This window comes from Temnothorax nylanderi, unplaced genomic scaffold (assembly GCF_030848795.1).
Source record: "Temnothorax nylanderi isolate EJ_2023f unplaced genomic scaffold, tnyl_v1.0 TNYL_tig0494_pilon, whole genome shotgun sequence".
NCBI classification, from domain to species: Eukaryota; Metazoa; Arthropoda; class Insecta; order Hymenoptera; family Formicidae; genus Temnothorax; species Temnothorax nylanderi.
In genome coordinates, this window is record NW_027249556.1 from 5,001 (window position 1) to 25,763 (window position 20,763).

General features: G+C 33.5%; 1 protein-coding gene across 1 annotated transcript in view; it reads left to right on the forward strand.

Annotated features, from left to right (window-relative positions):
- Window positions 1-20,763, forward strand: part of Ecr (ecdysone receptor) — a 43,929-nt gene that overhangs the window by 4,994 nt on the left and 18,172 nt on the right. The window contains exon 2 of the mRNA XM_071722529.1: window positions 4,166-4,688. Within this exon, the coding sequence (XP_071578630.1) occupies window positions 4,166-4,688 (523 nt within the window). The remainder of the gene's footprint in view (window positions 1-4,165; window positions 4,689-20,763) is intronic.

Genomic DNA, 20,763 nt, shown 5'->3' on the forward strand with positions numbered 1-20,763 from the left:
GTAGTTTTTAACTGATAAACATTTTAAATAATTAAAAGCATTAATTTTTCATTGCTGTATGCAGTAAACAATATATGTTATATATGTTTAGTTAAAAATCAATATTTCTTTATTCAATGCGTTTAGCAGTTATTATAGGTATATAATAATATGATGAATAATTCAATTGCTCTAGCTCGTAATTATTATTTTTTAGTTTAAAAAAAACTAGCGCTTAAAACAAAGTAATTTTAATTTTTATTATCTTATACATTCTAATAGAAGTTTTAAATGCAATCATTACGACTTTATAATAAATACATAAAAATTTATTGCAAGTGCTCACTGCCCCACATGCCCACTTTGCCCCATTCTTCCCTACATAGTGCTTATAAAGAAAATAAAGATTAATATAGTATTTTATAAAAGAAGATTTCATGAGATTGTAATAAAAACATTATTGTGTAAAAGGAAAGGTTATAGAGACATAAAAATATGTAGGGGAGACCGGGGCTAAACCGTCTGTTTTTTTCGGTACCGATTTTTAACAACAAAATAAATAATTGTAGTTAAATGTGGTATACCACTGTAAAGAGTGAACCTTTAGCTACAAAATTTATATAGGAAATTTTTGTCTACGTCGCTTTGTTTAACCGGTATAGAGCAAAAACAACGGTGGAAAAATTGAAATCTAAAAAATGCCGGGGTTAAACCGTCTACCCCCCGGGGTAAATTAGTTTCAGGTTTGATCGCCCATGAAATATTAGACATCTACACTGGATTCGTGTTCAGCATGCATTACTCTTTATAATCAGCATGCATTTATAATCATGTACCTCGAGATTTGGAGAGCAAATATTATTGCAGATATTACAAAATTTTCACGCGCAGAAAATTTCACTTTTTACCACGAAAACACGTTTGCCCTCGTAAAAATCATAACACGGCAGGTAACCTGCCGAAACTCCGTTGGTCACATGGGTACCATAAGCAGCGTTTACAATGTTAATAGCGAGTTCGCACAATATACAGGTTCCGAGATATTTGATTAGACGGATTTACCCCGTAGACGTTTTAGCCCCGGTCTCCCCTACTTACTCTATGAGATATAAGTTTATATAAAGAAATAAAAATTGTCAAAAACAAATCTATATTCATATATATTAACGTTAAAGCTATATAAAAAATTTTGTTCTTGGAAACCCAACTCTGCAAACATAAATTTGAGTATTGCATTTATACTGATCACATAAAGTAATCTTTTAGCAAAAGAAATCAGCTTAAATTAGATTAATTAATAAATATACTGATTGCTTATGCATTTTGTATAAAATAAGTTTGATAGAACAAAGTAATAAACAAATGGTTAAACTATTTATTAAAAATATTTACTCAGAATTCGATTGTGCAATCTCATATCAGGATTGAAATCAATGTAATTTTAACGAGTTTAATTTTCAGACGTGTAAAACAATTTTACCAATGGATTACCATCTCTCCATTATCGTGTATGAATATAATTTTTATGTATGAGTTGATTTAGAGTCCCTCTAATCAGAGTCTGGCCATACGGTAGCAACTTTGATTGGTTCGCCATTTCTTGGCAAAAGCAAGAGAAAGAGACATAAGAAAGAAAGAGAAAGTGATATGAATGTATATTCTTCTCTCTCGCAGAATTTTGCCACAACTGTCAAGTTGGCCAGACTAGAGGGACTTTAAGTTGCATCGAATTTACACTTCATGTAGAGAAGCTACAATATTCGTGTTTTTTAATAGTTAGGGGCTACGATTACATTGAAAACTTTTATCTGTACACAATAAATTATTTATTTATAACATTGATATACATTCTGTGAAGAGAAAGTGTCGATCAGTAATATAATCTTGAAGTTGGCGCGTACATATGTGAGTGGTGGCGTTGTAGTAGTAGCGTGGTTATTCGTGGCGCTGTCGTGACATGGTTACTTTCCCGCGCGCGCGTCGATCCCTGGTCGCTCTCCGCCATTAACGCTTGTAAAACGTTCAGCTTGAAATAAAGATATTTACGTTTCTACGCAAGTAATTATTCGTCTTTGAATACTCTGCACCTGTCAAAAGTATCACATTCTACCATACCCATCGTCAAAAATTGAAACTAATGTAATTTTAGATTTAGTTTAGATTTGGATAATTGCATCAAAGTAGGGGAGACCGGGGCTAAAAGGTCAACGGGGTTGAAGCGTCAAATCAAATATCTCGGAACCTGTATATTGTGCGAACTCGCTATTAACATTGTAAACGCTGCTTATGGTACCCATGTGACCAACGGAGTTTCGGCAGGTTACCTGCCGTGTTATGATTTTTACGAGGGCAAACGTGTTTTCAGAAGGTGAAAGTGAAATTTTCTGCGCGTGGAAATTTTGTAATATCTGCAATAATATTTGTTCTCCAAATCTCGAGGTACGTGATTATAAAGAGTAATGCATGCTGAACACGAATCCAGTGTAGTTTTTTCATTATCGTTGATGTCTAATATTTCGTGGGCGATCAAACCTGAAACTTGTGTTTGGGGCTAAGTAATCAGTCAATAAGCACCCGGGGCTGGTCAGTCACTGTGGCGCGCCGGGCGCACGACTTCAGCTCACGGCGAATTCGGCGATTTCAGGTTAGGTTTCCCTCGAGCGTGATTCTGTCTTCCCTTGCACGTGCGTCAGTTTGTATAGGAGGGAAATAGTACGCACGTATCGTCGCAAAACGGGTGTTTTGGCCGACCGAAAAGATGGCGGACCGTTGTTTTTGAGATCGCTCGCGCTCACGGCACGTCGGCGAGGTACGGCGAGGCACGGCACGGCTCTGAGATCCCGCGATTTCCGCACGAGAGTTGACATGCCGCGCGCGCGGTAGATCGTCGTTGTTGGTCGTTGTGTCAGTGACAGTCGCGCGTGCGACCGCATCGTCCAGCGTTTGCCGCATCGTCTCGGCGTCATTGTCGCCGGCGTTGTAGTGGTGGTGGTGTCGGTGGTGGTCATCGTCGTCGTCGTCGTCGTCGTGGTGGTCATCGTCGTCGTCGTCGTCGTCGTCGTCGTCGTTGTCGTCGTCGTCGTCGTCGTCGTCGTCGTCGTCGTCGTCGTCGTCGTCGTCGTCGTCGTCGTCGTCGTCGTCGTCGTCGTCGTCGTCGTCGTCATCGTCGTCGTGGTGGTCGTGGCCGTCGTCGTCGTGGTGGTCGTGGCCGTCGTCGTCGTCGTCGTCGTCGGCGCGTCGAGGAATCGGCGCGAGGACGCCGTCGAGTCGGTAAAATGGTCGCGCTCCACCGCGAGCTTTTCTAACCCCCCTGTCGCTATTTATCGCTCCCCCGCGAGAAACGCGGCTTGGTTAGGTTGCTCGAGGGTCCGCGCTGATCCTATGGCATCGGAACGCCGTCACGCGTGTTCCCCGTAGTTGCCCGCGTTGACAATATGACGTGCCGTTGGGGAGTTTACGATTTGGTTAACCTCTGTATTCACGTGCCTAAATTGTTTTATGGAATAGGTAAAACAATTATTTTTTAATAATGTTTCGCATAAAAATTTTAAATAAATTTTTATATTTTTCTCTTAAAAAACAATTATTAAAATGTATCCTATCATTTTTCCGGATTAGATGTACGTATATGTATTGAAAATGCAGTGTGACTGATTAACCCCGGGGGGGTGACGCTTAAACCCCGGCATTTTTGAGATTTCAATTTTTCCACCGTTGTCGTTTTTGCTCTATACCGGTTAAACAAAGCGACGTAGATAAAAATTTCCTATATAAATTTTGTAGCTAAAGGTTCGCTCTTTACAGTGGTATACCACATTTAACTAAAATTATTTATTTTCTTGTTAAAAATCGGCACCGAAAAAAAACTGACCTTTTAGCCCCGGTCTCCCCTACGTAATATACTTATGTTTATGATACTTATGTTTATTAGCGAATAACTGGCACAAAATCCGTAAAGATACCTGCAGTATCACAAAAATTATATTAGAATCTAGTAACTGCACTAGTATCTAATACTATTATATTATTATACTATTACCTATACCTATAATACTACTATTATATATGTACTAATATTTGCTCACTATATTATGAACTACAGGAGCAATTAAAAATATGTTTGTTATATTTAACAAAAAGTTTCTTTACCAAAAATTCTATATGTTACTATATTGTAATCTTACAGTCGATTCAATTACAACGCAATTAAATACTTATATCACTATGATGAACTTTATATTTTAATTCCAGGAAGGGACGAATTATCTCAACCGGGTTCAATAAATGGCTATGGAAATAATTCCGGAGGTGGCGGCGGCAGCGGGGGTGGTGGTAGTAACGGGGGTGGGAACGGAGGCGGAGGCAGCGGGGTTGGAAGTGGTAGTAATGAGGGATGCGATGCGAAGAAGAGAAAAGGACCTACGCCTCGACAACAAGAAGAATTGTGCCTTGTATGTGGCGATCGTGCGTCTGGTTATCATTACAACGCCCTTACGTGCGAGGGCTGCAAGGGCTTTTTCAGACGAAGCATCACCAGGAACGCTGTGTATCAGTGTAAATATGGCAACGGCTGCGAAATCGACATGTATATGCGCCGCAAGTGCCAGGAGTGCAGACTGAAGAAGTGTCTGACGGTTGGCATGAGGCCGGAATGTGTTGTGCCCGAGTACCAATGTGCGGTGAAGAGAAAAGAGAAGAAAGCGCAGAAGGTAGATACTATATTGTATTATCTTAAATTATATGATGTTTTTTCTGAAAGCTATTTTCATGAGTTACATTTTTCTTCAGCAAACATTTCATGCAAAACATCTAATACCATGATTTTAATCTAATTTGCCAATTTTTAATCTAAAACATGAAATGTCTCGTATAAAATATTTACTTTCCGATGATTTTATCTTAATTTTTTTACGTACAAAATTATGAAATAAATCGATTGCCATAAAGAAAATACATAATTGCGATTAAGAAAAAAAGTATAATTTACAATTAGATATTTTGGTAAATATATATATTTATTTTACCCTTCCAAACCCCCCTCCCCCCAATGACTTTCTCCTTCACATATATTATAGAGGTTATCCTCCTGAGTAACCAGAAGGTTTTAGCCATCGCTTGTTGTTTATTAAAAAGTTATAAAAAAAAAAATTTGAAAAATCTGATTTAATTAAATTCATTATTCCGTATAAGGAACCTTTATACGATATACAGCTTTAATATAAATTCGTTCCTTAAAAAAATACTTCTCACTATTACGATGTTTACATATAAACTTTCATGAAGGTCATCATATTCGTACATTGTCAGGAAATGAAAATATTCAGTGTATCGAGAAACTCGAAACGATTAACATGTTGCTCCATGAATTTCTACATTTGACGTACGATCAGGATCAACTATTGGAATATTTATTTTTTTCTTTTTGTTTGGAATCTTTACATTTTATGCACCCACATTTCAGAAACGCGCATTTTCTCTTTAGCTTTAGCCGTCGCTCGTTATTTATTAAAAAGTTATTAACAAAAAAGTTGGAGAAATATAACACTTTGTATTAGTGCTTAGGGAAGTAATTTGCTGATATGTGTACTATTTATACACACATATCAGCAAATTACTTCCCTAAGCACTAATACAAAGTGTTATATTTTGCAGTTATATTTGTTCATAACATTTTAATAAACAACGAGCGACGGCTAAAACCTTCTGAAGGTTACTCAGGAGGATGACCTCTATAATATATGTGAAGGAGAAAGTCATTGGAGAGGGGTTCGTAAGGGTAAATATTTACCTTAGAAATAACTGAGTTTTTTAATGCCTATTAATTAATTAAATTTATTAATAATTTATCTTGTTATTTTTTACGTAAGAAGTAAGGTGGAAACTAAGTATGAGACATATTCATTTCATATTTTTTATATCTAAATACGTTAGAGTAAATTATGAAATGACTCGTAAAGTATATTTTATGATACTTCTATATAGAAAATATCAAAAAAATTTAATTTATGTAAGAAAATTTATACCCTGACGTTTCTTATTAATCGAATCACATATACGTTTAAATTTATTTAAAAATTAAGAGGGGGTATTATTTAAATTTTTTTGCAAGAGGAAAAATACTTCGCAAATGTTGGGCTGAGGTTCGGATAGAACACACACACACTGATTATATTTAATACTAGCTGGTTACCCGGGCTTCGCCCGGGAGTCGTTTTTCTTAAAACGACTTCATTTATGTTTCAATATCTTTATTGTGGACAAACATAAAGGAGTGTTCATTGATTAAATATGTCGTAACCAATCTTTTTCTACTCAGTCAATTATTTCCAGAAAAATTTCTGATACCGGTTTCCAAAAAGATCGATAACGAAAAATTATATACTTTATGGCACTCCCCGGGAAATTCTACTCCTGTTTTATATACAATTCTTTAAGATTCGGTCAATTATTTCCCGAAAAATTGGAAAAATTTCGGATACCGGTTCCAAAAAAGATCGGTAACGAAAAACTATACAGTTTATAGCACTTCCCGGGAAATTCTACCCCTGTTTTATATACAATTCTTTAAGATTCGGTCAATTATTTCCCGAAAAATTGGAAAAATTTCTGATACCGGTTTCCCAAAAAATCGGTAACGAAAAATTATACACTTTATGGCACTCCCCAGGAAATTCTACCCCTGTTTTACATACAATTCTTTAAAATTCGGTCAATTATTTCCCGAAAAATTGGAAAAAATTCGGATACCGGTACCCAAAAAAATCGGTAACGAAAAACTATACTCTATAACACTCCCCGGAAAATTCTACCCCTATTTTATATACTTTTGGTAAAAATTCGGTCGAATAGTTTAAGAGTGTATAAAGAACATACATACATACATACAGACATTCTATTTTATTTATATAGATAAGGCAACGTATTTATTCAGTTCGGTATAATGACTTGCAGAACAAGCGCAGTGTGCGTACAAAATGAGAGTGCACCGAATCGGGGGATGCAGAGCGATATATATAAAAAGAGTAGCGCCACAGTACGGCGAGAAACGCAAAACAAGATTCACAGGATGGCGCGGTTTATAAAATAAAAGAAAAAGAATTATTCTCAACTCTACTAAAGAAGAGCGCATTGATCAACGCTAGTCCTTACTCCAACAGCAAATTATTAATTTTTTATAATAATTATAATCTTATCTTAAGGAGATCACCTGGTTTGGAGTGCTAAAAAAATAACAATTTTACATTTTTTTTTAACGATTAGTACTATCAATTTTATGTTTGTACACATATTTTATTTATACTTTATAGAATATCCATGAATTTTGATATACAAAAAGAATATAAAATTGTCGAGATATCTACACGGGCAGTAGACGTGTCCACATTGATTTTTATGAAATTGCTGACACTACAGAGTTAAAACAAGTCACTTAAAATAAAAAAACCAAATTAATTTGAGATTAATAATGATAAACGCATTCATCAATGCTAAATCTATTCAAATTATAAAAAATTGTAAATTGATAAAAATATGCCATTATAAAAAAAAGTTTATTTTTATATCATTATTTTTTCCATTAAGTTGTCAAAAGAAATATTATTTTTCAAAAATTTATTCTTTTGTTAGGTTTTTCGTACGGAGAAAATAGTTATAATTTGTCAAAAGCCCAATTCATTGTATTTGAGATATTTTCTCTACACTGTAAACAATTTGACAAAATCAGTGTGGACACGTCTACTGCCCATGTAGATAATCTATATATATAAGTACCGTCTTCTGTCTGTCTGTCTGTCTGTACGCGAACTACTCATTCGTTAGTGGACCGAATTTTTACCAGAAGTATATGAAGTAGGGGTAGAATTTTCCGGGGAGTGCCATAAAGTGTATAGTTTTTCGTTACCGATCTTTTTGGAAACCGGTATCCAAAATTTTTCCAATTTTTCGGGAAATAATTGACCGAATCTCAAAGAATTATATATGAATCAGGGCTAGAATTTTCCGGGGAGTGCTATAAGTGTATAATTTTTCGTTACCGATCTTTTTAAAAGCCGGTATCAGAAATGTTTCCAATTTCTCGGGAATTAATTGACCGAATCTCAAAGAATTGTATATGAAGTAGGAGTAGAATTTCCCGGGGAGTGCCATAAAGTGTATAATTTTTCGTTACCGATTTTTTTGGAAACTGGTTCAGAAATTTTTCCAATTTTTCGGGAAATAATTGACCGAATCTCAAAGAATTGTACATGAAGTAGGGGTAGAATTTCCCGAGGATATGAAATAGGAGTAGAAAAAACTAACGAATGTAATAGAATTAAAAAAATTGATAATAATAAAAAGGTTTCCGATTTTTGTTTAAAAAAATGTACGTGATTGCTCTAATTTCCGCAAATTTTGAGATATCAAGCTGAATTTTTTTTTATGGATACCTTTATGGATAATTTTTTGTTACTGATTTTGGAACCGGTTTCCAAAAAATTGGTTATGAAAAATTATACACATCATCACCATCCCCGAAAAATTAGAAAAATTTGGAAGCCTACTGCCCATGTAGATAATTTTATATTATTTTTGATATCAAAATTCATGGATATTCTATAAAATATAAACAAGATATATGTACAAACATAAAGTTAATAGCACAACCGTTTTTTTTCCAAAAAAGTATAAAAATCGTTGTTTTTTGGCACTCTAGACCAGGTGGTCTTCTTAAGCACTTATATGCAGAATAACTAAAGGTATTAAATTAAGTGAAAAAAATCATGTAAATCAATTTTAAATAAAATTGATAATGTTGTTTTTTTATTACAAAATTTTTTTTAATAGTAAATTAAACGGCCAAAATCGAGCAAAGCATAGATGTCATAAAATTAAAATTAGTTTAATATCTCAATACATAATAGTGTAGGAAGGGGACGTTTCGAGCTTTACAGAGTCTTCCTCAACCAATAAGTAAAAAAACATTTAGAAAATTAAAATTAAATTAAATTAAAGGCGCGGATACGTCTATCCTAACGTCGGTGGCGAATCAACAAAAATCAAAAGGAGTCACATCGTGCGTAAAAGCATAAAACATTAATTCTAACTTATAATTTTTTTTGCTTAGTAACACGATTTTTTAGGCGATTATTCCGGCATTTATATAAACGTTTTCTTGTAAACTAAATTCGAGATAATTATAGCATTTCTAATTTTCTCGAATTTTGTCTAATAAAAAAATAACTTTAAGTCCGACATAATTATGAAAAAATAGTATAACTTTGAGGAATATTAAGGTGGTTCGGCCATCAGTGCATGTCAAAGAAAAAATTCTGAATTAAAAATATGTTTTATAAAGAAAACCTAAATACACTTAAATTTTCAATTTTGAGAAGATCTGACGTCTAGTTTTTGAGATATTAAATCTCAAAGTTGGCATTTTTAACATAGGTTTTATGGGAAATTGTATCGAAAACATACATTTTTCTAGAATTTCGCTCACTATCTATAAAGAAACAAGTTCAAAAAACTAAAAATAATATTGTTTAATTCTTCTAGCATTGTTAAGTATAAGACAAAAGTATAAGACGTTGACGTGTAATAAGTCCAATAATTCAATCAAAACTTGATGAATTATCGCGTTTCTTGTCGGCCTTTCGATCAGCTGTACGCGATATGAACATGTGGCAACGCCGCGCCGTGTAGTGTTTTCTTTCCACAGCACTATTCTTTTGCAAGCAAATCTCCCATTATCGAAATTGTTTGTTACCTTCCATTATTTTTCAACGTAAACACAATACATAAACTCACTCAAACACATGGCACTGGCATGATAGCTGCTTACAGCGAAGAGATGCAATGTCGCGACATTTTTCTTTTACGAATGTTAACTAAAGTCAAATCTTGAACTGTTTACATTTATCAGTAAATAAATTGATACATAATCGAATGAAAAGTTATATTATAAAACCAGTAATTATACAAGTGTCTAGAATATATGCATAAAAATGGTTTTTCTTAAAAAAAATTTTAGGCCTTCTATTGACTCATACGGTACTAGCCAAACCATCTTAAACATAATTCTTTACATTATCCGCTGTTGATGCCAAAATATATATGTCAACAATTCGGAATCGGTTATCGATATCGCTCTTTATAGGACAACTTGTTATCAAGAGACACGGTAGTGTCTCGCGCCAAGTACACGCGCAGCGCGAGACCGCTGTGACTCTTACGCGAACGCACAAGTTGCAAGTACCCGAGATTTTGAGATCTTAATAACGAGTAAACGGATCAAGTTCTAAGTAGGCTTGATCGATAGCTTGGGTTTGAATTATGTAATAAAAGTGTTTTTACTTTTTCGCTATGTGCCGTACGAGCGGAGATATTGCGACGCAAAGTCTGAAATGTTAAATTTTACAATTAAGAAACGTCGTCGTCCGTGGTCGTCGTCGTCGTCATTGTCGTACGGTTACTTTTGCATCGATAGATGGCGTTTTTTAGATACCTTGAGTGTTTGAAAAGAGACAGCATATACGTACGTGTGCGTGTGCGCTCAGTGCAGACAAAGCGTTCAGCGCGCTGTCAGTCAGTTATAACCTAGAAATATATATCGTGCAACACCATGATCTCTCATCGTTAAATACGATCATTTAATTCCGAATTTTAGTCGCGTCATGCAAAAATCGAAGTGTCACGATATTAGGATGAGCGTTACAAGAAGCGAAATATCAGCGGGTCAGATTTATCAGTGTAGTGACAGTCGTGAGTAATTATCAATATATCAATATATGTTGATCGCAGGGAGCTGATATCGAGGAGATCTTTAAGAAGAAAAGTGCATCCCAAATCGCACACGTATGTATGTATGTATATGCTGTCTTGTAAATTGTAAAAGTTGAAGAGAACAAAAAAGTGCTCTGTAGCGCAATTTGTATTGTAGGCAATTATACTAATTAGTTGAATTGAGTCCATTATTATCCATTATTAAACGTTGATTTTATACTATGATGTCTGGAAATATTAATTATTCACAAAATTAGCAATAACAACAAAATAAATTTTGGTAAATATATAGTATAATAGTACCCTCTTTGATCGATTTCCTTTGAAATTTACAAATTTTGTGTATTTTGTGTAGTAAAAAAGATTCTGAGAAGGAAAATTATTGCTCGTGTAAAAAAACTTGGCGCTGCTAGACCTCTGCTAGAAATTTAATAAAGTACTCAAATTTTTAAATAAAAAACAATAAAAATAATTTAGAGAAGAATGCGACGGGAGTAAAAAAGCAGCGCCAAGTTTTTTTCAAGAAAAATTTATTTATTTTATTTTAATTAAATATTTTTATTTTCTACTGTTACCTTCTTAATTCTTTGTGATTAAAATGATTCTTTGTAATATTATAATTTTGTTAAGGAGAATTAAAGCTACTACTTGGGTTGGAATAGGAAGACCCTTGAATAGGAGCACAAAGATATGTACCACTTGGTTTTTATTTTTTAAAAGTAGTTGCACAACAATTATTTTTCAAAGCAATATATATATTCTCTTTGTAATTGGCGCAATTTAAAGATTTCATATATTTTTTTGAAATACATATCACTTAGGTTGAGTTAGGTAACGCAATTTTGTGATATAATTTTGTTAAGGAGAAATAAAGCTACTACCACTTAGGTTGGATTTTTGGATTTACATTTTAGAGATACCAGAAGTAGAGGTTTACACCATACACCTTTTAAATACCTCAACATAGTATGCATTATAAGTATTAAATCTGAGTGTGTTTACACTGAACGATTTAAAGTTAATAGAGTGAGTAAACAGAACGAATTGAATAAAATACACGTCAAATGATATATGGTGTATTGTTGCTAATATTTATGTTTGAAACTTTAGAGTATATATATTTTGTCCTTTTTCGCATGACGTTCTTATCTGAGTTATAATATTTTTCGTAGATTATTTACTTGTGATTTCACATAGAGATATGTTCATCACTATAGAGTTGTGAAAGACATATAATTGTGAAAAAAACTTAAAGTACTAAATTGACCATTATTTAATACTTTAGTGTTTACAGCGCTACATATGTATTAAATACGCGTACTATTTTGATTCGATATGTCTGATTCGTAATGTACCAGCTAGATATGTCATCGTTCACACCATCGTATTAAGCTAATTTAGTATGAATATAGAACGCGTATCAAATGTTCGGTGTAAACTAGACCAGTTACTATATCAATTGATGACTCTATAGAGTTCTTCAAGTAATTGTTTGGACATTGTTTAGACAACTTTTGATTAGTTTGATCTGCCATATGTTCCCGACTAACTACGAAGGAAATTTGAATTATTTTTGATAAATATTTGTGATATACTTAAATAATAAATTATTTTCTTTAAAATTGTAAACTATATTAAATCAATTATTTATTATTTATTATTAAATCAATCATATCATTTATTTTTACAGATTTACTTTTAATAATACATATGGAGGAATAAAAGCCATAGTGGTGTAAGTCAAATTCTTTAAAATATTGACTCGTATGCATAGATGCAATTTATATATTGTACTAGACATCACAGACGCGCGCTTCGCGCGCGCTATTTAGCTTTAACATTACACACAACTGTCAAAATATACGATGACAGCTACTCATGAAGTAAGCGCAGCGAGAGAACCAATCGGCATCGCAGAAAAGCGACAACAATAAACTTCAATAGATTCGAGTATCGACTTTATATGCCTTTTTTAGATATGATGACTAGATTATGGGCCAGAGCACAAAGATTGTCGTAACCGTTTACGACTCTGTTGTAAGTCATAAGCCGGTATCGAAAGTCAACGCACAAGGATTGTCGTTAGCGTATGTCGTATCCATCGTGTCGCATACGCTATCCAAACTGACTTTTAATATTTTTGAAAAGCGACTATAGCACATTTAATCAGTTACGACCAGTGAACTATATACTAAACTGGAATGTGACTCACTCGAGAAAAAAAACGGGAGGAGAAGGAGGGAGATCTGCGGCCAACCCGTCCTTTTCTGTTGCTGTACTTCACGACAACAATTGAATACCATTGACCAATGAATTAAAGTCTGCTAAACAGAGACAGAATGGTCGCAAAGCAACCCGTCTTTTACTTCTGGTGGCCCGGGCGCTAGCATGGAAGTTTACATTTCAGTATAGTATATAGTTCACTGGTTACGACAGTAACCGAAAAGGGTATAAGATTTCAATACGCATGCGCGAGAAAACCAACAATATGGCAACCAGTGAACTATATACTGAACTCTATTTACTTTAAGCTGATAGCGATCTATGGAACGGATTACGTGGAAATGCTTGCCGCGCGGTAAGAAGCGATAGCCAATAAACTTTTGATTCGTATGGAAAAGCAGCACATTGGTTGACTACCGCGTCGCTTCTTGCCGCCCAGCAAGCGTTTCTGCGTCCTGTGTGCAGGAACCATATTACTCTAGAAGAAAACGGGACGAACGAGAGGGAGAATTGTGGCCAACCCGTTCTTTTCTGTTGCTGTATTTTTCGATAACAATTGAATATCATTAACCAATCAAAAGTTCGCTAAACAGAAATGGCCGCAAAGCAACCTGTCTTTTTCTTAATTCTTGTGGCCCGGGCGCTAGCATAGGAGTTCACATTCCAGTACATTATATATCTATAGTTCACTGATGGCAACTGATGATGTGTCGTTTATGGTAAGAACTAGGTTAGGTTAGATTAAACTTTATACAAAATTTATGAACAAAATATTAAATTAAAATGAGTGGTAATAGATATATTTGCACTATAATATTATTATATATAATAAAATTAAATTAGAACATTAAAAGAGAGAAATTACAAATATCTTTATAATTTCACTTACATTACGTCAAAACCTAGCTTGGCTCATGGCCTTTATTGCTTTTTATTTAAAAAAAAAAAAGGTAATTTACACATACTTTTCTCTCTTTAGAACTAACAAGGGACATTCGGTAACGCAAAAATAAAAAAAAACTGAAATTTTGCATAATAATAGAGTAATAGATCCTAATAACGAAACAATTTTTTGTTGAGGCTAAAAAATGGTTTTATAGGTGAAAACATCCCCTTGAAAAAAATGGTTTTTACATTTCTAAGCGAATATCGTTGAAACAAAAAGAGATATAAAAAATACTTTAAACAAAAGTTTTATGGTTTTAAACGTACTTTATAATGGCGTATCTGGATTTCTCAAAAATGTTTTTTTTTAATACTTTCACCACTTATTATTGTTTTTTAATATTTTTGACTTTATCATAGGGGAGACCGGGGCGAAGTCGTCACTATTTTTTTGGTGCCGATTTTTAACAACAAAACAAATAATTTTAGTAAAATGTGGTATACCGTTGTAAAGAGTGAACCCTTGGCTATAAAATTTATACGGACATTTTTGGTCTACGTCGCTTTGTTCAACTGATATAGAGTGAAAACGACAAAGGTGCAAAAATTGAAATGTCAAAATTGCCGGGGCGGAGTCGTCACTCTATTCTCGGACTGAATTTTAAGGACGTTCTATCGTCCTTATACTAGAGAAAATCGATTTTCTTTAGATTTTCTTGAAACTGTGAATATACGTTAATTTAGGTGTGCTTTATGCGTGGTATAAATTTCAGTACCTCTTCCGGTATAAAAAATAAAGTTACTGATCCTCAAAGTTTCAACTTTTACTAATGAAAAGGTTTTCCAGGCCAAACGGTAAGAGATACGAGGTTGGCCAAGAGGACGAAAGTTGCTCCTCTCGTCGAGTTCTATAAGGAAAAAATGCCAAAATTAAAAAAAATTAAATTTAAAAATTTTTTTGGTAAAAATTGAAACTTTGAGGCTCAGTATCTTGATTTTTTATACCGGAAGAGGTACTGAAATTTATACCACGCATAAAGCACACCTAAATTAACGTATATTCACAGTTTCAAGAAAATCTAAAGAAAATCGATTTTCTCTAGTATAAGGACGAGAGAACGTCCTTAAATAAAAATTCATAATTCCGATCATGAAAAATGATAGGATACATTTTATTAATTATTTTTTAATAGAAAAATGGAAACATTAATTAAAAACACGATGGCGGAAAATAATTACAGGAAAAGCGCACACACTTATGTGCGTTACGCTCGCACGTTTCTCGTCAGCTCTATTCTGTCATCTCTGAGCACACGTAGCACATATTATCCAAGTCCTCGCCGGAATCCAACCACTGCTGCTTCTTTGACTTTGATTTTCGCCGGAAGCCTCCATGATATGGCTTGGTGACGACTTCGCCCCGGACACAAGTTTCAAGTTTGGTCGCTCATAAAATATTAGAAATCAATGAAAATAAAAAAACTTCACTGGATTCGTGTTCAGCATGCATTACTCTTTAGAATCACTTACTTTGAGATTCGGACACAATAATATTTAAGATATTACAAACTTTCGACGCGGAAGAAATTTTACTTTCGACCTGCGAAAACACGTTTGCTTCGATAAGAATCACAACATGGCACGTAACCTCACTAAACTCCGTTGGCACCATAAGCCGCGCTTACAGTATTAATGGCGAGTTCACACAACATACAGATTTCGAGATAATTGCAAAAACGACTCCGCCCCGGGGCCGACTTCGCCCCGGTCTCCCTTACACTAATAATATTAAACGACTATTACATTACAAATATAGTCTTCAATATTTTATCAAATATTATTGAATATTTGATGATTAATATTGAATATTTGATAACATGAGTAGCGAAACTTGGAAATTTAATTTTATTTCGACATATAATGCAAAAAAAGATTTATGTCTCATTTTTTATTAAAATATAAATAAAAGTTTAATTAAAATTTGTAATCAATAATTATTTATTTCTATGTATATATTAGGCAGATAAATGTAAATACAAATATCTTATTGTATTAATATTTAAATATTAATATTTAATTAGTTGCTTAATTTAATTTCTTGTTTAATAAATGAGCGAATGTAGTATACTGAATGTACCTATTGTATAATATTTTAATTTTCAAAACAATTGCCAAATTACAAACAGGAATTTTGTTGTGACTTTTACAGTTATAGAGTAACTATTTCATGGAAATGGAACCCTAAAAAAATTAATGTTGTAACGCAATTATTATGCTCAAATCATAAAATCTTTACATTATCCATGTCTGCCAATACAATATAATTGTTTATTCATATTGCATTCTATATAATGACAATGTTATTATATTTGACAGGCAAATCAAAATAGCTTCGAATCGATATCGAAATGATGAAATATCGATATCTTAACAGAAAATACATAATTTGCCTGTTTAGAGTCTGGCGCGATGAATGTGTGTCACAAATATATATATATAATCTCTACTTTAAAAAAATGTCATAAAGCACAAACATCCAAATAAGCTTCAAATTTCGAGCATTATTTCGATATGATGTAATATCGATGATTTCGACGTCAATTAGACGTCGATTCGATAGGTCATTTCTCGCTGGGAAGATCGTACTTAAGACGGTCTTAAATATAAGATTCGACTATGAATACCGGCCATAGTTAAAGTTTTGTGACAGATGCATAGAGTCATCTCTGAACAAATTACATACTAATTATAAAATTTGTGGTGAACATTTTTATATCGTCAATGTTTTTAAATAATTTAAGAAATAGGCTACAACCGCATGCAATTCCAATATAAATTCCACAAATCTTTCAACAAATGTGAAATCTTTATCAGAAGGTAAAATTTATGTTCTGTTTTATGTATTTAATTCTTTATTAAGCATATATAGGGCATTTTAAAAAGGTTGGACGGGCTATACATAGTCATGTTCTTCTTATCAAGACAAGCAAAATGTTCCTATGAAACATGTTTCTAAAACGCTTTGTTAAAAGGTTAACGTCAAGTTAAGATTCAAAGAATAAATTTTTACATTTAAAAAATATTTACATTTATACACATTGTTCTAATATTTATTTATGTATTTAAAAAATTTTTTTAAATTGAAAAAAGAAACAAAACTCAAAGATGTTTAAAATGTCCATCACGTGAAGCAATGCAATTCTGGACTCTTCGAATCATGAACTGCCTTATGCTTTCGAACACTCTTAGAGTATTGCGTATCGTTTGACATTCATTTTCTATTCGTTGTAAAAGTTGTTGCTCGTTGTCAATCGGAATCGAGTAAACAATTGCTTTCAAATGACCTTCAAATGGTAGTCCCACAGTCATGGCCCGCGCCCGATTTAAATCCACTTGACTTTTATTTGTGAGACTATTTGAAAACAATTGCATTTTTTCACGCGGTGGACATTTTGAACATCTTCTTTGAGTTTTGTTCCTTTTTTTAATTTTTGAAATTTTTAAAAATAAATATATTAGTATGTATAACGTACACGGAGAAAATTGCTATGGTTGTTACAACAACATTCTCTATGATTGAAAAAGAAATGTATGTGAATTTAAGTTATATTGATATTACATTGAATATAGCTGTTAAGATATGAACATCTATATGTTCTCATAATCGTAGTTCTCAGGTTCTCACTATAAGTAACATTTGGTTACAATACCCTCATATGGCTCAACTGAAGGATTATTGCTATCTCTCTAATGTGGTCTGCAGTATAAATAGTATGGTTGAGAGATCTATAAAATATAGTTGCACGATACAGCACTGATTGTGAAAGTTCAGTTCAATCGCAGAATGATTTTCATGTAAAATATATAGTGTGTTATATTGTGCATATCTATTGTGGATACAATTGTGGTAATTTAATTACACAGGCCCACAAAAAAAGAAAAGTTGTCTGAACAGAATACTCCACTAGGCTATCTTTATGTATTTTGACGCGCTGAACACGAATCCGTCGTCAGATTAATCCCAGCACGCATGGGTTTCGAGTAAATCACGAAAAATGACTAAAAATCGTGAACATCAGCAATGAAGGAAAAAATTTATTTGGACCGGATCAAGCCTTATCCTCACGTATTTTGACGCGCTGAACACGAATCTGGCATTGGTTGAGCTGCCTGACCCCCTCCAATTTGAGTATTTTGAAAAAACGCAGGAGATGATTCAAGCCCCAGTCTGATCAGTTGAAATAATTCCGTTGAATGAAGAAATGTATACTTTAATCTATTGTTCTGTTTACTATAGTTTATGTTTGTAACAGTAACGTACTCTTTTATTCTCGAACGACCTGTGCAGTGGGTTTCTGACTCTTTTCAAACTACTGTCGCGTTCAGTTACTCTTTTCAGGGGGGGGGGGGGGTCAGGCAGCTCAACCAATGCCAGATTCGTGTTCAGCGCGTCAAAATACGTGAGGATAAGGCTGATCCCCGGGCCAAATAAATTTTTTCCTTCATTGCTGATGTACCTTAATCGGCTTTTTCACGATTTTTAGTCATTTTTCGTGATTTACTCGAAACCCATGCGTGCTGGGATTAATCTGACGACGGATTCGTGTCCAGCGCGTCAAAATACATAAAGATAGCCTAGTGGAGTATTCTGTTCAGGCAACTTTTCTTTTTTTGTGGGCCTGTGTTATGAATACAGCTTGCAAGCTTTATCTTCAAAGCATAGGATTTGAGGACTTTATTCCTATTGTCAAAGGTAAGATTTAAAATAAATCACGTTTTTAGGTTACAGTTTATATCTCAGTCAGCGAAATGCTCGCAGTAACTAACAATCAGATCCGTGCTCTTATCTTAGATGGCTCGTTGTTAGAGAGATAAATGGCAAGATGAAGGCAGTGGGGATTAACTACAACAATCAGCTGAAAAGTGGATTGTTCTCAATTGAATTTTATCAATATCCAATACACTTTCAAATTCCTACAGATGTCTTATCAATGCTAAGAAGATAATTCTACCGTAATACATATATGCACTTCATACAGGTAGACATTGTAAGTGCCATCAACTTAAGCTAGGATAACATATGTATATAACTATGGTTACAGGAACCGTACCTATAAGAAATAATCATTATGGTTGTAACATCCGTATATTATGGTTATAACATCCATATAGCAGCTACTCTCATATGGTTTTCATAACTCCTTTGTATTGATGAGCGAAAAATAACATTATTATTCTCTTGTAGCAACTCAAACTTTTTCTCCATATACAAATTTATTCTTTAAATCTTAACTTGACATTTATCTTTTAACGAAGCGTTTTAGGAACATGTTTTATAGGAACATTTTTATTTGTCTTGATGAGAAAAACAAGACTACGTATAGCCCGCCCAACCTTTTTGAAACACTCTGTATATTTTATGGTCTCTAAATTTGAAATTAACGAACATTATATAATCTTAACGAATGTATTAATAAAGATTCCGGGGAGGGAAGGGTTTTAATTCTAACAATAACTGTGTTTTAAGTCCGACAAATAATCGGCGCGCTGTTTGTTGGAAAAATTATATGTATATATATAGATATATGTATACAGAAATTAATATAAGGCCGTCAAAGACCTAGGGTTGGATCGCATGGGTTTTGATTCTAATTGATTGTATATCGTTACGATCCTATTTCTCTTATTATTATTAATAAAAATTTTAATAATTATATGTTTTTATATGTATGTAAATTTTATTTATATTAATTTCTAATATGTTATATATAAAATACATGTAATTCATCTTTAAACTAATGCTTTTATTATTTTATTTGTTATATTTTATAGTATAATAAAGTGTAATTATAAATGAATCTCTAAAATATTCTTTTATTTCTAGTATATGTTTAGTTTTAAGATATTAATATTTTACACTTAATATTTTTAATTTTACAATATTTACATTTTGAAATATGTCGCTTTATCCAACCAAGAATATGGCGTTATATCATATGATTGGTAATCCCCAACATTAAAGGAGTCGACGCTTAGGGCCTTGGCATACAAAAAAACTTAAACAGTAAAACTTAAGCAAATCAGCCAATCACAGTCAAGAACTTAAGGCATAACATAAGCGGTAGCAAATCCAAACTGTTGATTTTCTTACTGCTAACGTGTTACTGCTTAAGTTTTTTTATGTGCCAAAGCCTTTAACCCTTTGTAACTCATGTTATCAAAAATAAAAAATATGACAACTATTTTAAATTGATTTACAACAGATAAATTCATGATTTAGAATGTTGATGGAAACTTTGCCGGTTTGTAACAGTATTGTTACACGGAGTTACAAAGGGCTAAGGTAGTTAGTTCGTAAATCGCAATTCGTAAGAAAAATTTGAAAATTTTACTATATGTTAATAAATGTGGTATCTACATATCTGTACAAATTAAAAGTAATTGACCGTCCTGAACGCGAGATAATCGCTATCAAAAATTGCATTTTTTTCTGTGTATTGTATGTACAAAGCATACGAAAATCTCGTATTTTGAATTTTAATAATTAGAACGAATCTTAAGAAAGTGATGAAAAACGGATATATATTTAGTAGAAGGACACTTTAGGACTAGTAAAAAAAACTGAAATTATTGACCGTTTAGATCAAGAGACACGGTAGTGTCTCGTGCCAAGTACACGCGGAGCGAGACCGACCGTGACTCTTTTACGCGACGCGACGGGTTGCGAGTACCCAAGATGTTGAGATCTCGATAACGAGTGAACGGATCAAGTTCTAAGTAGGCTTGATCGATAGCTTGGGGTCGACTTTGGGGGGGTATCTCCTATAATATTTTCCGCTACGTGCCCTACGAGCGGAGATATTGTGACGCAAAGTCCAAATGTGAAAAATTTTAATTAAGATACGTAAGATACGT